The sequence below is a fragment of the Malus sylvestris genome, chromosome 11, assembly GCF_916048215.2.
Source record: "Malus sylvestris chromosome 11, drMalSylv7.2, whole genome shotgun sequence".
NCBI lineage: Eukaryota > Viridiplantae > Streptophyta > Magnoliopsida > Rosales > Rosaceae > Malus > Malus sylvestris.
In genome coordinates, this window is record NC_062270.1 from 39982244 (window position 1) to 40001132 (window position 18889).

General features: G+C 37.4%; 2 protein-coding genes across 5 annotated transcripts; one reads left to right on the forward strand and one right to left on the reverse strand.

The window, feature by feature from the left end:
- Positions 1 to 153: 153 nt before the first annotated feature.
- On the reverse strand, positions 154 to 7374 carry LOC126590111 (cullin-1-like). Of its 3 annotated transcripts, none has more exons than XM_050255635.1 (20): positions 7358 to 7374; positions 6388 to 6554; positions 6183 to 6282; positions 5865 to 6050; positions 5690 to 5737; positions 5395 to 5602; positions 5243 to 5316; positions 4368 to 4457; positions 4200 to 4280; positions 4054 to 4113; positions 3204 to 3233; positions 3037 to 3123; positions 2806 to 2955; positions 2626 to 2681; positions 2181 to 2301; positions 1497 to 1658; positions 1238 to 1381; positions 913 to 1131; positions 659 to 826; positions 154 to 510 (listed from the first exon to the last, which is right to left on the reverse strand). In XM_050255635.1, the coding sequence occupies exons 2-20, from the start codon at positions 6516 to 6518 to the stop codon at positions 409 to 411; spliced, it is 2217 nt and encodes a 738-aa protein (XP_050111592.1). In that variant the 5' UTR covers positions 6519 to 6554; positions 7358 to 7374; the 3' UTR covers positions 154 to 408. The 3 variants fall into 3 exon arrangements, with proteins under 3 accessions (XP_050111592.1, XP_050111591.1, XP_050111593.1); XM_050255634.1 differs by having other exon boundaries at positions 7234 to 7374; XM_050255636.1 differs by lacking the exon at positions 7358 to 7374 and adding an exon at positions 7212 to 7351.
- Positions 7375 to 10175: 2801 nt separating this feature from the next.
- Positions 10176 to 17138, forward strand: LOC126590107 (homeobox protein LUMINIDEPENDENS-like). Of its 2 annotated transcripts, none has more exons than XM_050255621.1 (13): positions 10176 to 10509; positions 10635 to 10662; positions 10845 to 10990; positions 11233 to 11582; positions 11667 to 11760; positions 11850 to 11943; positions 12313 to 12445; positions 12528 to 12579; positions 12666 to 12709; positions 12789 to 12877; positions 13129 to 13569; positions 14859 to 15433; positions 16073 to 17138. In XM_050255621.1, exons 1-13 carry the CDS (start codon positions 10345 to 10347, stop codon positions 16817 to 16819), a joined length of 2958 nt encoding a protein of 985 aa, XP_050111578.1. In that variant the 5' UTR covers positions 10176 to 10344; the 3' UTR covers positions 16820 to 17138. The 2 variants fall into 2 exon arrangements, with proteins under 2 accessions (XP_050111578.1, XP_050111579.1); XM_050255622.1 differs by having other exon boundaries at positions 10860 to 10990.
- The last annotated feature ends 1751 nt before the right edge of the window (positions 17139 to 18889 follow it).

The window sequence follows — 18889 nt, forward strand, 5'->3', positions numbered from 1 at the left end:
GCAGTTTAAGTACTTTTCTAGAATTTACTTGCAATTTTATTGAGGATCGATTCTAAAAACATTTTCATCAAAAGCACTTTCAACATTTTAAAAACACTTTCAAACGAGCCCTTAGCCTTCTAAACGTCGTTAAGCAACAACGAAAACACTAAATAGCAGTACAAAAATCTTAATATTATTGCCAGTAATAATATTTCCCCCTAAGTTAGAAAAACATATAGATAACGGGTCAGTTGCACAAAAATCTTCCACTCCTTTGAAAAATCCTAGCATTTCTAAAAGAGCTGCACACAATATACAGCAGATCTCTCGGGTCTCAAATCCGAAGACGAAGAAGAAGAAGAAACTGTGGCTCGAGCTTTCTGATTAGGGTTTTCAACCAGTGCCTCCTGTACCCAAGCAATCGAATCAGGCAAGATACTTGAACATGTTGGGGTTTTCCTTGTCCCTCTCCAGGTAGTCGCGAGTGATGAGGTCTTCAATTCGCTTCTTAATTGCTTTGATGTCGGGCTGCACATTTCAAGTCCGCCCATAACCGTTGTCAGAACGGATTAAATGGGAACAAAAGAGCACAGAATGTATAGATACAGATATGAGAGGCAAAATATCTATACGCGAACACCGAAAATTGCATCCAATGACAAACATAGTGTAGTACCTTGAACATTTTTCCCAGCTGCTCAACGCACTCCATGACTAATTGTTGATGACCCAAAACTTTCCGACTCTTCATAATCCTAACAATTGCAGCATCAATAGCATATCTCCGGTCTTTGTCAACATCTTCAATCACTTTCTTCCTTTCATCGACGGGTGGGAGAGGAATCTAAGGATAACAAAACAGCCATAGTTTATGAATTTTCAACTCTCAGAACAAGAATGAAGTGGAAAAAAAGTACAGGGATCTCAGACCTTGATTCTTCTCATTTTATCCGTGAACTTGTAGTTGAATTCAAAGCTGTCATTCGTTGAGATGGTCTTTGAATTAGGCTCCTTGATGAGAATCTTGTACTTGGCACACGAGAGCGAATGAAGCAATCTAACCAAGTCGTCATGAGTAAGGTTCAACTGAGTCAATATTTCTGAATAGCTCAATTTATCAGCGCTGTTGAAGAGGAGCAAGAGAGCAGCCTGTGAAAAATACAACACAACTTATAGTCCCCGTACTCGAATACTCTTGAAAAAGTGACATTCTGCCAATGGCCAAAATAAATTAAGCAAAATATTGTGGAATAACCTGATAGGTTGACACGATCAATTCAATGGGTCTGGTGTCAAACTTGCCAGTAACATTGCACGTGCCCAATGAGTAAATCCATGTAAGTTTCCGGTGTTTCGTTTTTGTTTCATAGAATCCCTTGAAAACTTCAACACATTTCACCTGAAATAGATATATACGCCAAATATCTAGGCATCAGGAATACCATATTTAGGAACGTGTATTTCCAAGCACAATCTATATTTGCAGTGGAAATCTTCCACAAACTTAATATTACCATCTCTTCAGGAAGGTTAAGATCAAACGATTTATAACTTGGCCAGTAACCAGTTGTAAGCACAGTGACTGTCAAGTCCATCCCAGGATTCACGGCAGGGTTATCGTGAAGATACTCCTCAAACCCTTTCTGGTGGTCCCGAGCTATTGTCAAATCAGTGACCTGAAAGATAATTGAAGAAATTCAATATAGGTCAAAAAAATAAGTTCATGAAACAATTTTCTACTTCATCTTAGGTCAATAACAATAATTTTCCTATCCACCTTAAGTCAATACCACTAGTTAAAATTTCTCTCAATTGACCCAATCCTAGTATTAAAAATACTTGGTGACGACAAAGACAAATTTCTGCAAAGGGATGAAGATATTGAAAGTACTTTGCAGGATGTGCATCAGATGGCTAGACAGTCGGAGTATATCTTTTTTTTTTACGCTTCACATAATTGTAATGGTGTGACCCGGTAGCTTACTTTGTAGACACTGGAAAGGGTGGTAGTCCAAGATGGGGTTTGTTGTTCCCAATTGGGTTTTTAACTCTCTTGCTCGAGATGTAAACATTTCTATACGAGCTTGATAATTGACCATCGTTTGACAGAAAAAAAAAAAAAAAAAAAAAGGAAAATATCTCTATTAACAGCGAAGTAACAGTCAGAGAGACGCTCAGGGAAAAACAGGTTGACTCACCATTCCCTCCATTTTTGACGTAAACTGTCCACCACATTGCTGCTTAAGCTTCGTCAGAATACTTCTTTCGTGGTCTTCGTTGGCACTCCGATCAAAAAGTAACCGACGGGCTAGTTTTTTCCTGTGCATAGAAAACAATTACTTAATTGTCTACTGAGCTGCACATGCACACAAACACGCACATATATATGTTGGGAGTACAAAGACACTGTTAGCTGTTAATGATCATTTACCATGTCATAAGCCGTTGGATGAAAACCCAATGGTTAATAGGACTCGTATCACTTATTTGACCCAAGACTTTGTACTATTAACCGTTGGATTTTCACATAGTAACTGGTAACAGCCTTGTTAAAACACTAACCACCAAGTATCTGACAGGAACTTAACTGGTAAGTGACACGAAACCACATACGCTACACATTGATAGAAAAAAAGGATTTACCTGTAGAATTCTGCATAAAGGTCTTTGTCACTGATATAAGCAAGCAACTTAACAACCTGAAAACAGTTAGATGACAATCTTAAAATTAATCCAAAAGACCAAGTTCAACAAGAATTACCAAACACATCACCAACAATAAATGAAAATTCATGATAAGAAAAACCCTCAATAAAATAATACCTTCTCAAGCGTTTCTTCTATGGCCTCATCGCTCAACCTATCACTCCCACCCTTCTTGAGGATATTATCACAGAATCCCGCAAGTAATTCCGCACTTGAACTCCCAGAAACGGATTTATTGCAAAATACCTCAAAAGCCTCTTTCAATGCCTATTAAACACCCAACGGAAAAGGGCCTCTTAGAGAAAGTAAGAAGACAAGTGTAAATGACAAGAATTCTGTAACACTAACCTTGTGAAAGAGTGTGTGGTTCTGAAAGCTATCATCAACATATTTCATATACTTGTCATGCAGCTCAATTATGTTTTTGATAAGGACCTGAAAACCACAAAGATACGTCAACTACGGATCTCCAATCACTGCCAAAATTATCAAATAATAAGGATTAACGTAGTTACCTGTTCCTGTGTGCCAGCTCCACCTCGAGCCTGCAGAAGCAATTTTGATACAAATTAACACCATAACATAAAAAGCAAGATGAACACATATTTAGTTCACTCCTGAACGAATAGGATTCACCAGGCACACACAATACAAAATCAAATAATACTACTGATAAAGAACCCTTGGCACAACTTAGTCAACAAGCGTTCAAGGAAGGACAGCTTACTATCAGGCCATTAAATTTCTAGCCAAAAAATGATAAAAGTCGACTTAAAACAATCACCTCATTCCTGTATCACTTTTTTCTCTTCTTTCTCAGTAGATTAGCACATATAATGCCATGATCCTTTTGAATTTAACAAGCATTCGAGTCAAAACTCCAAGTTGAGTAATGAAATGTGCATCAAGCAACCGTGCAATAACCTCAACTCGGGCATCACTTACACAGATTGTAAGTTATAATTATATAATGAAAAACATGATAGTACAAAAGCATGTTTCATATATATAATTCATATACACACCATGCAAACACCTAGTTAATATTCATAAATCATGCTTGCACCTAACTTTTTGAAGTAGCCAGAACATGGGACCAATGACTTCAAAGACATCCACAAGATACATCAAATAGAGAGGCAACACCCAGGAATTTTAGTGATTAGCAACTACACTCCAGCATGCATACATAGAATGATAAGCAGAATAAATTTAAATAGATCCGTAACAGAATACAAAACATATGCAGCAATTACACCTATACTTGAGTTCATATATAACTTTCAGGATAAATATATGGCAGCAATTACACCAAGACACTTGTTAATATGTCACTTTCAGCATAAACAGAACAAGGTACTGAACCTGGCTACTTGCAGCATCTTCAGCCTGTTGAACCAAGGCCGTACCTTCAGCAGTAATATGCTGCAAATCATTACATATTTTAGTACTGTTGCAATAAAGGAGCATCTGAAAGAGGTTGGAAGAACACGAACAAAAAACAAACAAACCTGTTTAAATACAAGACTAACAGGATCCAAGCCTTTAGGTATTTTGTTGTAAAGTCTAAATATCCTAGAAAGATCATCCACCTAGACACAAACAAGCAGGCATAGTCTTAGAAATACAATAGAAGACTGATTACAAACACGATAATAAACTGCAAGGCAATAAGATACCTTGTCCAATCTCAGCATAGCACGACATCCAGAACCCTCCTTCTCAAGCAGTTGAGTTGAATAAACGATCAACAACTCATGTTGCACTTTCTACAGGCCAAGAATGCAAGTATAATTCAGATGAACTTGAAAGCAAATAATATCATGATACAATATAAATGAGATTAAAAATAATACAACAAAATCAAACCAGAACTGTTTACACCGCCTTTTCAATTATAGAAGCAGGGTCACAACATTAGGCAAATTACACCGTGTTCAATGTAACAGGTTGTTTTTAAACCTGTTATGCATGCCTATTGGATCAGTATGTTCCGTACCACATTCCATGTTGCACGATATTGATGGATTTTCTAGAATGGTACATCCCATAGATTCCTAAAACATTAACACACCTCTAAATGCTTCAAATATCAACAATTGGCCCACGGTTTTCATAAGATTCCTCTCAACAATTAATTTATTGCTAATATTCACGCAAGATCCTACTATAATATACACGAGCACCAACAACCCCACTAGTACAAAAATTATGAAACAAACTACAGACATATATTTATGTACATAACAGTCTATATATATTTGATGGAAAAACTTTATCAAATTACAGATACCACACAGCCACTAATAAATATACGTATACTATCCACCATCTGGATTCTTAAAATATATATTATACACAAGCACCAACGATCCCACTAGCACATAAGTTATGAAACATACTACAGACTCCCTGTCATACATTTAGTACATATGTAAATACACATATTATATCCAAACACTTTCTCAAATTACAGCTACCACACAACTACTGATATACAAACACATACTTTACTATCTGAATTCTCAAAATATAATGTTACACATTAACTAACCTCCACAAGCTTCTGTTCACTGCTTGAATGAAGGTAGTTGTTAACTCTCTCTTTCTCCCTTTTCAAGCATTCCTCTGCCTGTATAATTCCACAAGAGGTGTTAGACAAAAACAACACTGAAAAGCCACACACACTCTTAAGCACATGAAAACTTGCCTTCGACATGTACTCCGGACAAGTATCTGTCAAAATCCAATTTGCTGCTTTACGAGAATAGTATTCACCACTATCTACTAGCAAGTCTGCTTCAAAGTCCTGTTCATAAGACTCCATTTGACCCATTCCAATTTCAACAAATATATCTACCACATTCTTCAACAGTGCTCTATCAATCTGCTCTCCCTCGCGTTCTTTATTAATCTGGAGAAAAAGTATTGGTACAACATTCATCATGGCCAGGATACTTGTGCATAAAACATAGACTTGATCACTAAGCAATAAACTTACAAGATCAATAACAGCAATTCTGGCGTTCGCATTGACCTCCCGATAAACCTGAGGTTGAATATTCAATACATTTGAGATCACTAAAGCCCCTTTCGACAAACAACAAAGCATATAAAAGGGAGTGGGTATTTTTGCATAAAGTACGTAGAAGATATAAAAGAGTCCAATAACTAACCAAATCACGAAAGCAGGTTAGTCCAACTTCATTCAGTGCAGGAAGTGACCTTCTTGCAATGAAGTAGCGATCAAGATAGTGAAAAAAGCGTGATAGCCATCTAACCATAAGTTTATGATTTGCCCATCTTTTTACAAGCTCCCTCAGCATAAACTCGTCATGCTTCTCTCTAAGTGCGGGCAGCACCTAATACATAAACAGCCAAATACAACTATGATTCTATGCAACTTCAGAAAATGATGAAAGAATGTCACTTTAGTAAATGATCAAAACAAAGAAACCATAAGCAAATATTTCAGAATGTTCCTCGATCCTCACTGTTGAAGTAATGTATTCCTCAAATGCTTCCCGGTATTTGTCATATAGCTGTTGAGAGTAATCATTGGGGGGCTTTTGAGTACACATGTTATAGATGGTTCTGTACTTAAAGTTAAGGAGAGGTTCACCTCGGAGAATGCACCAATAAGGAGAAAATAAAAGAAACACAGTATTTAAAAAGTACATATAAAACAACCAAGGATACGTGTAAAGCATCATATATTCTTCTGAGCTGAACTGAGGCTCCGGTAACCCCTCTAGGATCCTCTTCAGCTTCGTGATCCCCTTCTGCATATAGTCCCATCCTTGATCCAACTCAATAACTTTGCGCTCCATTTGTAACAAAAGATTTGCTACCCTCCCACTATAACTCTATCAACATAGAAAAAAACAAACAAAATGTTAACCATATTGCCTACTTGTATATTCGAGCACACATACTGTTGTGTGCAAGTATAGTCGTGTAATAATTTGGAAACAATTATAGATTAGCACTCAATAGTCAGACCAAATGCGTGGCAAATATATAACAATCATATATTCCATAACACCAACAGAAAAATATACGGCCATGCTCCACGTCACCCCACGTGTTAGGCTTGAAAATTCCATCACGTGTGAGGGGGTGTGTTGAGAGTAATCTCACATTGATGAGAGGAGGGACGTTGCATGTGCTTATAAGTAGTTGGGCTACTTGGTGGAACCCAACTTTCTTCGGAACAAACCATGGTAATCAAATAAGTAATAGCAATGCCATTAAAATCATGGATAAAAACCTAGATTAATCAAGAACAAACACCCTTAAATAGATGATGAACAAATGATGACATGGGAAATATTCCAAAATAAAAGCCTAAAAAATGGGGAAAACCCTAGATAGATCATAGACAAACAAAAATTGAAAATCATATATTCTGCATAGAACACATAAACATTGCTAACAAAAAAAACCTAACACACAGATCGCTGAATAAACAAAACCCATAATCTTCCATAACAGAGAAAAAAAAAACACGAAAGCAATATTACACAGCGAAGAACAAGGAAAAACCCTAATTGCAGAGAGGGGGGTCGATCGTGTGGAAAATCGATAGAGTTAGGGAAAATCCCCAAATTCCAATCCCTGGAAATCGCGGAGAGGAAAATAGTGGAGGACGAAAGAGTGAGAGACTAACTAGGGGTCAGGTTTTTCTCCTTTTTTATATAGAAAATAGCCAGGACGAAAATATTTAACAAAATATTAAGTCAGCATTACTCTGCGGAAAATAGTAGGAATTTTATTATTATAAGATTGTTAATTATAACATGATGCCTTCTTTTAATTTTGTTATGGACCCTTTTTTTTTACCCTCATGTTTTATGGTTTTCAATATTTAGTACATCAAGTTTTTTTCGTCTCAGATTCGTACTTAAAGTGTAAATTTTGGGACAGTCTCATACATCCGTTAGTAAAACTGTTAAGTCTCCCGTTAACTGCGACGTGGCGCACTGACTGGGCACCACGTGTCATCCACCTTTTTTTTTCTTTTTTCTTTCTTTTCTTTTCTTATTCCTTCTTCTTCTTCTTCTTCCTCATACCGCAACTTTTTTTTTTTCTTCCTCCTTCTCCTTCTTCCTTCCTCCTTCCTTCCCTATCTTCCTTCTTCCTTCCCCATCTTCCTTTTTCTTCCTTCTCCTTCTTCTTCTTCCTCTGAAATCTGGGGAAGTTTGTTTTTTTTTTTCTTTCTTCTTCCTCCTTTTTCCTTCCCCTTCTTTCTCCTTCTTCTTCTTCTTCCTCCAAAATATGAACGCCACGTCATTGTCCACATGAACGCCACGTCACAATTAACGACAGATTTAACAGTTTGACTAACGGATGTATGAGACTGTCCCAAAATTTACCCTTTAGGTATGAATTTGAGACGAAAAAAACTTGATGTACTAAATGTTGAAAACCACGAAACATGAGAGTAGTAAACAGTCTTTTACCCTTTTTTTTATAAACAATAATGTTAAGGTGGTTCAAATTTGTTTTTCGTGATAATCGAATCTAAAACTTCTAACATACAAATGAAGAAGAATACTGCTAGACAATAATACTAAGTAACTAATGGGTGAAATTGATGTTATTCACTTTTAAGTGAGAGATCTTATGTTTGATTATCGTCAAAGTTGAATTTGAATCGTATTATTGCTAGCCCATTATGAGGCTAAACTCATCTCTTCCCATCTAATATCTTTGTTAAAAAAAAAACATTAATAGATGCTTGTGAAGAAAAGCACTTCAAGTGTTTTTTTCTAGATTTACTTGTGTTTCTATTAAGAATTGGTCCAATATTATCTTCACCAAAAACGGTTTAAGTCATTTTAAAAGCATTTCGAAACAAGTCAGATGTCCAAAATGATTGTGGGAAAAATAATATTTTGGTATTTCATTAAGTTAAATTGATATTTATATTTATTTTGCTGAAAGGTTATTTTATTGTTAAAATTTGAGAGTCGTGCTATGAATAAAATTAAGTTTTTTTCAACTCAAAGAAATATATTTATATCTAAATTTAAATTACCCATTAATAAAACTTTATTTGTCAATAAAAAATGTTGAAAAAACTATTTAGTCTTCTATCATAAAAATATAAAAACTACGTAAGTTTTCAAAATTAAAAAATAAAAAGAATTGTCATGTACTATAGGATTCTCGTAACCCAACAACACGTTAAGGCCGAAAAATATAGGTAGTTGAATAAGCCCTATGGACCAATATAAGCCCAAAAGCTTTAGGACATAGAGCCCATGAATTACAAGAATAGCCCGCTATGGGGATCACCCTGACGCATGGTCACCATTGGTTGGTCCGCCCACGCACTCACTTTTGAGTTGACCGACTGATCATCACCTGAGAAATTAGATCGCACGAGAAGGAGAGATACTCTTATACAACTAAACACACCACATGGTAAACATCAATCAGTCAATTGGTTTACTTTTAGAACTCGTGATAAGCAATCATTGAATCAATGACACCATTGTAATTGTGCATTGGGTGCAATAGAGACCTCTTCACGTAAAAGATATGATATATGGATGAATCTATTATCTAAACGTGTCGAGTTCGGATTAACCTGGATAGAACACACGCGTTGATGACAAACCTTAACCTAGACACGATTACTAAACCTATCATATTTTCTCATCATGAGCATACACATGAAAATTATAACGATTAACCCATTTAATAATATGATTATTTTTCATGTGTTTGATCCTAGGATCCACCCTAATTTTATGTGAGAAAACCAAATATAATACAAATCCAAGTTGCAAAGCACGTGTATACCACACGAACATGTCAAATTCAACTTCATATTTTATGGGTTAGATGTGGGTTAGACGAGTTTTGCTTACATAAGCAATTAAGAATGAGATTCACTCCGATCTATGTGTCCAGAACTTGCAGACCATTCAAGATAGAGAAAAAGATTTGGGTTGTTCAAGCTTTTGGGTTTTTAGAAGTGGGCAAGTGGTACGGATTGACAGTGGCCATAGGATTGAAAGTCAGTTGTTTGAATTTCTTAATTAGCAAGCTTCACACACAGAAATTCAAAATGAATCTTAATTCAAATAATTAGATGTGTTCAAGAGTTCAACTTGATAATGGACACTAACACCATTATGACAAACCAAAACCCATTTATGTCATGTCCCAAATTAGCACGTGTAACTTTTTACAATTTATTATTTATTTTTGAGTACATCTATATTTTTACACTAAGGTGAGGGAGAGTTCGGCAAAACCATACAATGGGCAGCCTAATTTGGTATCAAATTCGCTATTTACAAGATTCGAATATAAAACTTCTTACTTTCAAATAAAGAAAAATACCATTAGACCGTAATATTGAGTAGAGCATAACAATGTGACCGAAAAGCAAACCGAATCGGGAGAGAGCCCAAACCCACGAACCGGATCCGAAAGTTACACGCGCCAATTGTTTTGGGTTTTACTTTCCTGCTCTGCTTCCACCCTATTTCTCTCTCTCTCTCTCTCTCTCTCTTTCTCTCTCCTCTTCTCTTGTCGAAGCCTAACCCTAATTCTATCCCAAACTTCCCAGTGATTAAGAGCTGAATTCGAATTCTTCATGGGCTGCATTTAGCTTCAGAAACTCGAGCTTGGAGGTCGGCAATGGAGGATCCCTCGGCGGAGATGGAGATTGGGACCTCCCCGGAGTCGTTCGGGAAGTTCTTGGACTCGCAGAGGGAGCTTTTCCACAGCCAGATCGATCAGCTCCAGAGAATCGTCGGCACCCAATGCAAACTCACCGGTGTCAATCCTCTCTCCCAAGAGATGGTGCGTTGTCTTCGTATTCGAATTTGCATTCTGCGTGTTTGGTTTCCCGAGAAATTGGAGGAAAATTTAAAGAAAATTACAATACCTAATTCTAATGATGTTGTCTTTCGTTTTGTGATATGCAGGCAGCTGGTGCTCTTTCAATTAAGATTGGTAAGTATTGGAAGTGGGATTATTATTGCTAATTGTGGGGTTAATCTTGTTTAATTTGCTTATTCAGCTTAATTATGTGAGATGCTATATACCCATCTGGATGCTATAGTTTACTGTTTACAAATATTTATACTTTTCTTGTGTTTGTTCATTGTGGCCATCATCTGTTATATATTAACTAGATGGTCCAATTGCAGGAAAAAGACCTAGGGATTTGTTAAATCCAAAGGCTATAAAGTATATGCAATCTGTTTTTTCGATTAAAGATTCGATTAGTAAGAAGGAATCTCGGGAGCTCAATGCTCTATTCGGCATTACAGTCACACAGGTTACCTTTCATTCAGCTTTCCTTCTCAAATACTTGTTCCTTTAGATGTTTTTGTAATGCATTTAGTTTATGCCGTCATATGACCCCTACCATGTGCGCCAATGTGGTTTAAACTGATAGTGATATACCGCCTTACACTTTACAACAGGCTATTTTTTGGTTGATCCACGTTTTCTCCCCAGTGTGGTCCTTTTATGGTGATTTTTTTAATTGTTTCTTACATATGTTCCATTAATTGACAGGTTCGTGATTTCTTTAACAGTCAACGGTCGAGAGTTAGAAAACTAGTACAGTTGTCAAGGGAAAAGGCCTTGAAATCTGGTGAACATAAAGATTTGCAGGATGGGGTCTCAACAAGCCCTGATTCTTTGACACCAAGTGATCCAGTTCCCTTGAACTCTGTTGGTCCCGCAAATGTTGAAGATGCACCATCATGCTCAACGCAGGATGATGCTCCTTCTGGATTAGACGATTTAGATAAATGTTTTGTTGAAGACATTTTCAACCTGATGCGGAAAGAAGAAACATTTTCTGGGCAAGTGAAACTGATGGAGTGGATACTGCGGATACAAAATTCTTCAGTATTATGTTGGTAATACAAATCACTTTATAGGTTTCATAGTACAACACTATTTGTCTCTTTTCATGTTCCAAACATCCACTTGTATACGTGCAGGTTCTTAACTAAAGGAGGTGTAATGATTTTAGTAACGTGGTTGAGTCAAGCTGCTGTCGAAGAACAAACAAATGTTTTACTAGTTATCTTAAAGGTACTTATTGAACTGGAATCCATCTTGTCAATGATCTATTCCGCATTTAATGATTGTTGTTTAAAATTCTAACATTACCTGCTGCACAGGTTCTCTGTCATTTGCCTCTACATAAAGCACTTCCTTTGCATATGTCAGCCGTATTGCAAAGTGTTAATCGACTGCGGTTTTACAGGACAGCAGGTGTGTATTTGTTACAGATAGTTCTTTGGTGCTTTATCACCTCTCTACCGTACCCCGTCTCTCTCAAGTTCTTTCATGCTCATATCTGTGTGGTTAAACTTGTTCTTGACTCAACAAAACAAGGTTCTCAATATGCATAGATGGTTATATTGCTTTGATATCTCTAAACTATGGTTAGTATAAGTAAGCAACTCTATATGTTCTCCGGCGGTACTTTACCATACACAATAGCATTTTTCTTCTCATTCATCTTAGTTTTATTTCTAGGGCAAAATTCTTTTGTATAATAAGCGATCTATATATGCTGTATCTGTCATTTTTTATAAACCATGAAATTATTTAATCTCATTTATCTGATTTGAAGATCAGACATATCAAACAGGGCAAGAGTTTTGCTATCAAGGTGGAGCAAGTTATTAGCAAAAAACCAAGCTTTGGAGAAACCAAATGGCATTAAAACATCTAGTGATTCAGGACAAGAGTTAGTAATTCTGAAGCAGAGGCAAGTACATTTCTCAATTCTCACTGCCAATGCACTAAAAAATTGGGTAATCAGTTTTTACTAATCTAAAATTTTCTTGCAGTATCGATGAAGTTATGGGTGATGAATCGTGGAAGTCAAATATGGATATTTCTGTAAGTGCTTCGTAGATTTAATTAAAAATTCGTTCAAATTGATTTAAGGTGTGTAGTTTTTACAGATTTTATTTTATGTTTTACAGGAAGACTTCCTTGGAACACCATTTGAAAGTGCAGAGAATTTCAGGTAAGAATGTTTATTTCTTCTGACATACATGTTCATAAGACAGTGTTTGTGGTGTTATTCTTGAATGCATTTTGTTCAGGAAAGTAAATGCTTCAGAACCCTTGAAGTTATTGACAGCATCATCAGATGAGTCAAATAAGAAGAACATCCTCGGTGTATCTTCATCTCGTATCCTTAATATAGGTTTTTACAATTTTCTCCCAAGTGGTATATAGAACTTTTGAGTAACATTTACTTATTTGAACAAAATTATATCATTAGTTAAGAAAAGTAGGCTTTTTGTCGATGAAGGGTTTTATTTCTACGTTGTTATGTTTCTACGTGGATGGCCTAAAAAAATGTTATATGAATATAGTGTGTAAAACTTGATTTTTTAAACATATGAGAGTGAAGGAGCCTCTTTCCTTAGCTAGTGGCAGAATTTCGAGAGCGCAGAAAAGTTCAGTTGGTGGAACAACCTGGCCAAAAATCAGCTGGGAGAAGTGTTCAGGCCACAAGGACAACACCTGTGAGTCAGGCTCGTCCAATGTCTGCTGATGATATCCAAAAAGCAAAAATGCGAGCACAATTTATGCAGAGCAAGTATGGGAAATCTGGTTCATCCCATGAAAATAAAGAATTGAAGACTGAAGGTGTGAAAAAGCTAAAAACTTCTCAAGCAAGCATTTTGCCTGTGGTACCCAAAGTTCCAATTCGGTCTAACATTGAGGAACCCAATATACCTGCGACATATCCTTTGAAAGAGAGGGAAACTCCTAATAGGCCCGAAACTACTATTGCCCCAAAGCGGAGTATGGATTTGAAGGAGCCCATATTAGAGAAGTGCAGGAGAATCCAGATCCCATGGAAGATGCCTCCAGGTACATATGCTTTTAGTGGCTCTTTTCTCGTTCCTTTGACTCTTTGTTCGTAATGTTAAGTATGAAAGCAGTAGGCATAATAGAAAGGGAAAAGGGAAAAGAAAAATAAGAGATCCACCTTAGTTGTTTAGAGTTTGTTGGGAGAGTGCCTTCAGTACTTCCAACGTATATCATAGAGAGACACAGTTAATTTTTTGAGTTAATAGCTTCTCATTGACCAATAATTTCTTTGCTCAACTTTTTTTTTTTAATATCTTTTTTGTTCACTTATAAGAGTTAAACTCAAGAACTCCCGCTTACTAAATTGGTGCTCTAACTCAACCTTATAGCAGTTGCGTGTACCTCTTAAAATCCTTTGGACACTCAGACTTGGTCCTGTTACTATTTATGTTTTGCATTTTGGTAGGGAATGTTACAGTCCAGGCATCACAATTATGTGGTAGATTATACCTGCCGCATAGAGAAAACGAATGGAGGATGTCATTTCTTCCATGTGACAGTAGCTGGGTGTACTGGTGCCCATGTGGGTGTTCCTTGCCGGATAAAAGTGGGCTCGCTCAGTTTAGGTTTCTGAGTGTATTAATGTCAATGCTTGTTTTGTTGACAGAAATGACTCGTCCTTTCCTTACTTTCTCCTCTGTTGTTGTGGACTGTGATAATTCTGAGGGCCGTTTTGCTACACGTTACATAAATAATGTGCTACAAGATTTATTTGACGACATTTTGCTTCTTGTAAGAAATTTTAATAAAGTTTAGTTTTGTCATGATTATTTTATGGGTTCCTATGCGAATTCTACAAAGCAGGCTGAGTGAATGGAAATATCATCAATTTTGAATTCATTAGCTTGAAAAGATAAACATAATTGAATAACTGATTACGAACCAAACCCATATGGCCAGCACCCGGTAATTCACAGTTCCGGGAGCTCGCATTGAAACTCTGGTAGCATGCTTCATTATGAAATGCATCTTGAGAAGGACAAGAGGGACTTACCTGGCACGGGGATATACCCGTCTTCTACCTATCACGTGCGGAATGAGATAGGCATGAGACGCGTTTTATCCCATGATACCGGGCAAAATAACTGATGAACTTGGCCGTGAAGGCATTAACGGATAAATGGACGTTGATCGCTTAGAGGAAGCAAAAACAGAGATTCTGGACACTGTTATATTCGCCCATTATTTTTTTACTTAGTTTTTGGTTGGTTGATGGCTTCTGTAAGTGCTGAAAGTAACATTTTCTGCAGTTGGATACTTTTTCATGCCGTTTCCTTTCCTTTCTGCAGAAATAAAACTCGATCCTTCGTGGAGTGTTGGTGGTGGTGAGAATGGCAAAGAAAATGAAGTCCAGAGAAACAGAAACCGCCGTGAGAAGGAAACTACTTACCGGACGGTCCAGGAGACACCGTCTAACCCGAAGGAACCATGGGACATTGAAATGGACTACGATGATTCTTTAACACCAGAAATACCAATAGAACAGCCGCCTGACGTTGCCGATTCCACTGAAACACAAGCTTTCCCTAGAGAAGAATATAATCCGGAAACAATGGTCGTTCCTTCCCAAGGAGCAAACAGCGTCGCTTCCTTGCCACCGGTCTTATCTCAAATTAACAAAGCAAGCGCAGCTGAACCGGATCTAGAACTGCTTGCAGTACTGCTAAAAAACCCAGAACTGGTGTTTGCTTTGACTTCTGGCCAGGCTGCTAACTTGTCGAGCGAGGATACAGTAAAACTGCTGGATATGATTAAGTCCGGTGGGGCTGGTGTTGCCGGTAGTGTAAATGGTTTAGGTAGAAAAATGGAGGAGAGGGTCGAGGTTTCTCTTCCATCTCCGACACCTTCGAGCAACCCTGGAACGGTGCGTTACTCGGGCTCATTTTGCAACTTCTGCCGGACATTGTATTCACTCTTGCAGTTTTTGACTACTAGTAGAAAAAATTTACCATGCACTGCACTCTAGCCCCTCCCGCTCTAGAATCCTGAAAGCCAAGCAAATAGAAGCACAATTGATAATTTTGGTAAAAGTTGAACCTCCATTGGTGGTGTTGAACTGTAGGGTCTTGTTATCTCGATTCTGGTTAGGAGTCACCATCGATGAAACAAGTGGGAAGTAGTGAATGGTGGTTGATATTCCCGTGGACGGAGATAAACTTACCTACACTTCGGGATGTCATTGTCAACGGTATTCCAAGCCAACGACAGGCTAAACGCTTTATGGCTTTCCCACATGGCAATGCATTATTGGTTTGACATATCATCACAGTGACATCCCGTTCAGCTTTAGATAGATGGGATGGGAATTCTCTGCATGGGCCATAGATGGTGGCCAGGCTATAAACCTTATTAGGGCCACATATTGTGTAATATTACAGAAAAAGGAAAATTTGAGAAAATTCTGTGAATTTAACCATTGAAACTTTAATTTCTTGATGTAATCATACATGTTCAGTATAATTATCTGCAAGTTAAACTGATTGTTTTTCTGCGGTTTTCGCAGAGTGGATGGAAGGGAGATGCTGGAAGGAATGCATTTCCCCAACAGATGCCACAGGTTTCATCTGCTCATCGCAGTATTCCGCCCGAACGGCTATCAACTCCGCAGCCAGCGGTACCTTCATACTCACCGGATTATTATCCTATGCAAACACCGGCATCGGAGATGACTTCTATTACGAAGAACACACACTTTCACAACTTATCGAACATGACTGTGCCATCAGTTTGGGGTGAGAGCACGAGCAATGTCGAACGAGCGCCTCTGTCTACCTCATATAATCTAGCAGAAATGCAGCAGCCCTTGTTTTCGAATATGGCAAGGCAACAAAGACAACCGCAGCCGTTACAACAACAACAACAACGTTTTTCTACACCTACGTACTCGCCTAATCCGCCGATGGGAAAAGCCGTCCCTCCGTCCGAGTCGTGGAGAGCCAGGCAGGATTTGACTTCAAATTACCATTACTTAGAGAACCAAAACCAGTATAACGCATCGCATGGGGGACATTTGCAGCCTCACTTGTCAGGTCCTTGGGAAGGATATGAACGTGTTGGCAGCAACCAAGATTTCCATTCGTGGAGTCCGGATGATGATGATAGTCCGAGTAGAAATCCCGGCTACATGTACGGAAGAGAACCCAGAACAAATCTGGGACGGGATTACACGTCAAGGGGAAGGAATCCTGCCGGATACCGCGGTCATACTCGGCAGCGGGGGAACAGATGGCCTAACCGCGGCGGAGACTGAGTTCCTATAATCCAGACTGGATATGTTACGAACGGACTTGTTCTCTCTTGCCCCTTCGTGGATTAAGCATTGGGACGGATGAATGACGTGACACGAAAGTCCTTACTCTCTCGAGTCTCAGTTTTGGAAACGAGTGAGAGCTTGTAAAAGCCATTGTGACTGTGACTGTAGATTTGAGATGCTCATAAGAACACTCTACTGATCATTAATTTCAATTTTATTAGGGTGAAAAAATATTCTAAATTTTGGGCAAACATTTTTCTTTGTAATTTTCACTTTCTAAAAACAAATATCAAAATTCTAAAGCCTAATTCTTTAATTTGACGATTGGATTTGTTACCTATCTGAACTGAATTGTGCTTTTGGGCCCAAGACTTCGGCTTTCTGGTCCAAAGAAATATAAACTGTAAATCTTGAATTCTTTTCAATAGTTTGTTTTGGTGTGATAATGGTCTTTCTCTATGGACTCTTTCGTCTCTCATTCACAACGGCATTAAGCTTGTGAAGAGATTTTTCATTGTCTCAGAACCCAGACGAAAACACAAGTTATTACAAAATTAGAAGAATATTTTTTTTGTTCTACGTTTCAGGCACACTAAAAAGTTTCTTCTGCTTGTGTATATGTGTTTGCTCCCTAAATTCGCCATGGGCCTCGCTGGCAGGCCGGGAATTTACCTCCCGGTGCAGTTGCCGAAGCACGCTGGGACGGCGCGCTTTGCCCACCTGGGAATAATTCCTGCTCAGATCTCAATCATAGACCTTTTCTCTTACTAGATGTCATTAGTAGACGAGATCTGAATGATTGAGATTGCGCCTGAGTTTGACTTCAAACCAAGAGATTGTGTCATTGAGTGAGAGTGGCTCAAATCAAGGTTCTTTGTTTGCCTTTACTTATATGGAGAGATGAAACAATATGTAAATGGCAGGGTTGCTAGAAATGTAAATGACAGAGAAAAGTGAATGACTAATATTATAGATTAATTGTAAATTAAATGACTGGAAATGAGTTGTACATGAACTACAAATGAGATCGATACTACTAGTGAGCAGTAGAGCTAATAAACAAGGAAAACAATGAATGCTTGGCTAAAACTAAATGTCTACAAGGAAGTTGATGAGCTAATTTGAGTAGAGTTGATAGATTGGTTGTTTGAGTGTTCATAATCCTTCTGCCGTTGTTTATTTATATAGAGATCTAAAAGAGCCCCTTTGTTGAGAACAATGAACTTGATCGAAAGAAGCTTGGCCAAGCATGCATTTGTCCTGATTAAACAAATCTCTTGGTAAGCCTCCACCATCCAAATAAAAGGTAAAAGCAATATTATAATATCAAATTAAATATCTTTCCAAGTTAGCCTTCTTGCACATTAATCCTCCAAATGCCATATTTTACCCAAATAAGTGAAATGATGCACATTTTAGTGCAAACAATATGTATCTCACAAATATAATCGTTACAAATCCATTTAACTTGACATTAAAATTTGTGTATGTATATCACAAATGTGTTGTTAAATTATATTAGTGATTTAGCAGGTGCTAATTTTATTTTTTACAATTTGTTTTGTGACAGTTTACTTTGAATATTTTTCAACCAATATATGAAATGCACCGGTCTTTGAATTACAGACTATCAAAATCTAGCCTTACAAATTCAACCGTTCAATTTGTTCGAAAAAAATTCAACCGTTCAATGCACAAACGCATTCATTACACTGGCACATTAAAAATTTTAATTATTTTGATGCTCCATTAATATTTGTTATTTGGCTAAAATTGATTCTATGGTCTTGAATTTATCCACGATTTAAATTTCTGTCCAACAAATAAAGGAAAATGATCTTCGCCGGTGGGAATCCGGAGGATCAAGCAATAACGACCGTTCATCGTATATTGTACGATTAATTTTCTTTAAATAATATTTATATTTAATTTTAAATTTTAAATTTATAATAATTTCTGACTGTACAATATACAATGAACTGTGATAGCTTGATCCTCGAATCCCCACAAGGAGGATCCGGCAAGGATGCTTTTCCAATTACAAGAACTGAATTTTGTCATAAATTC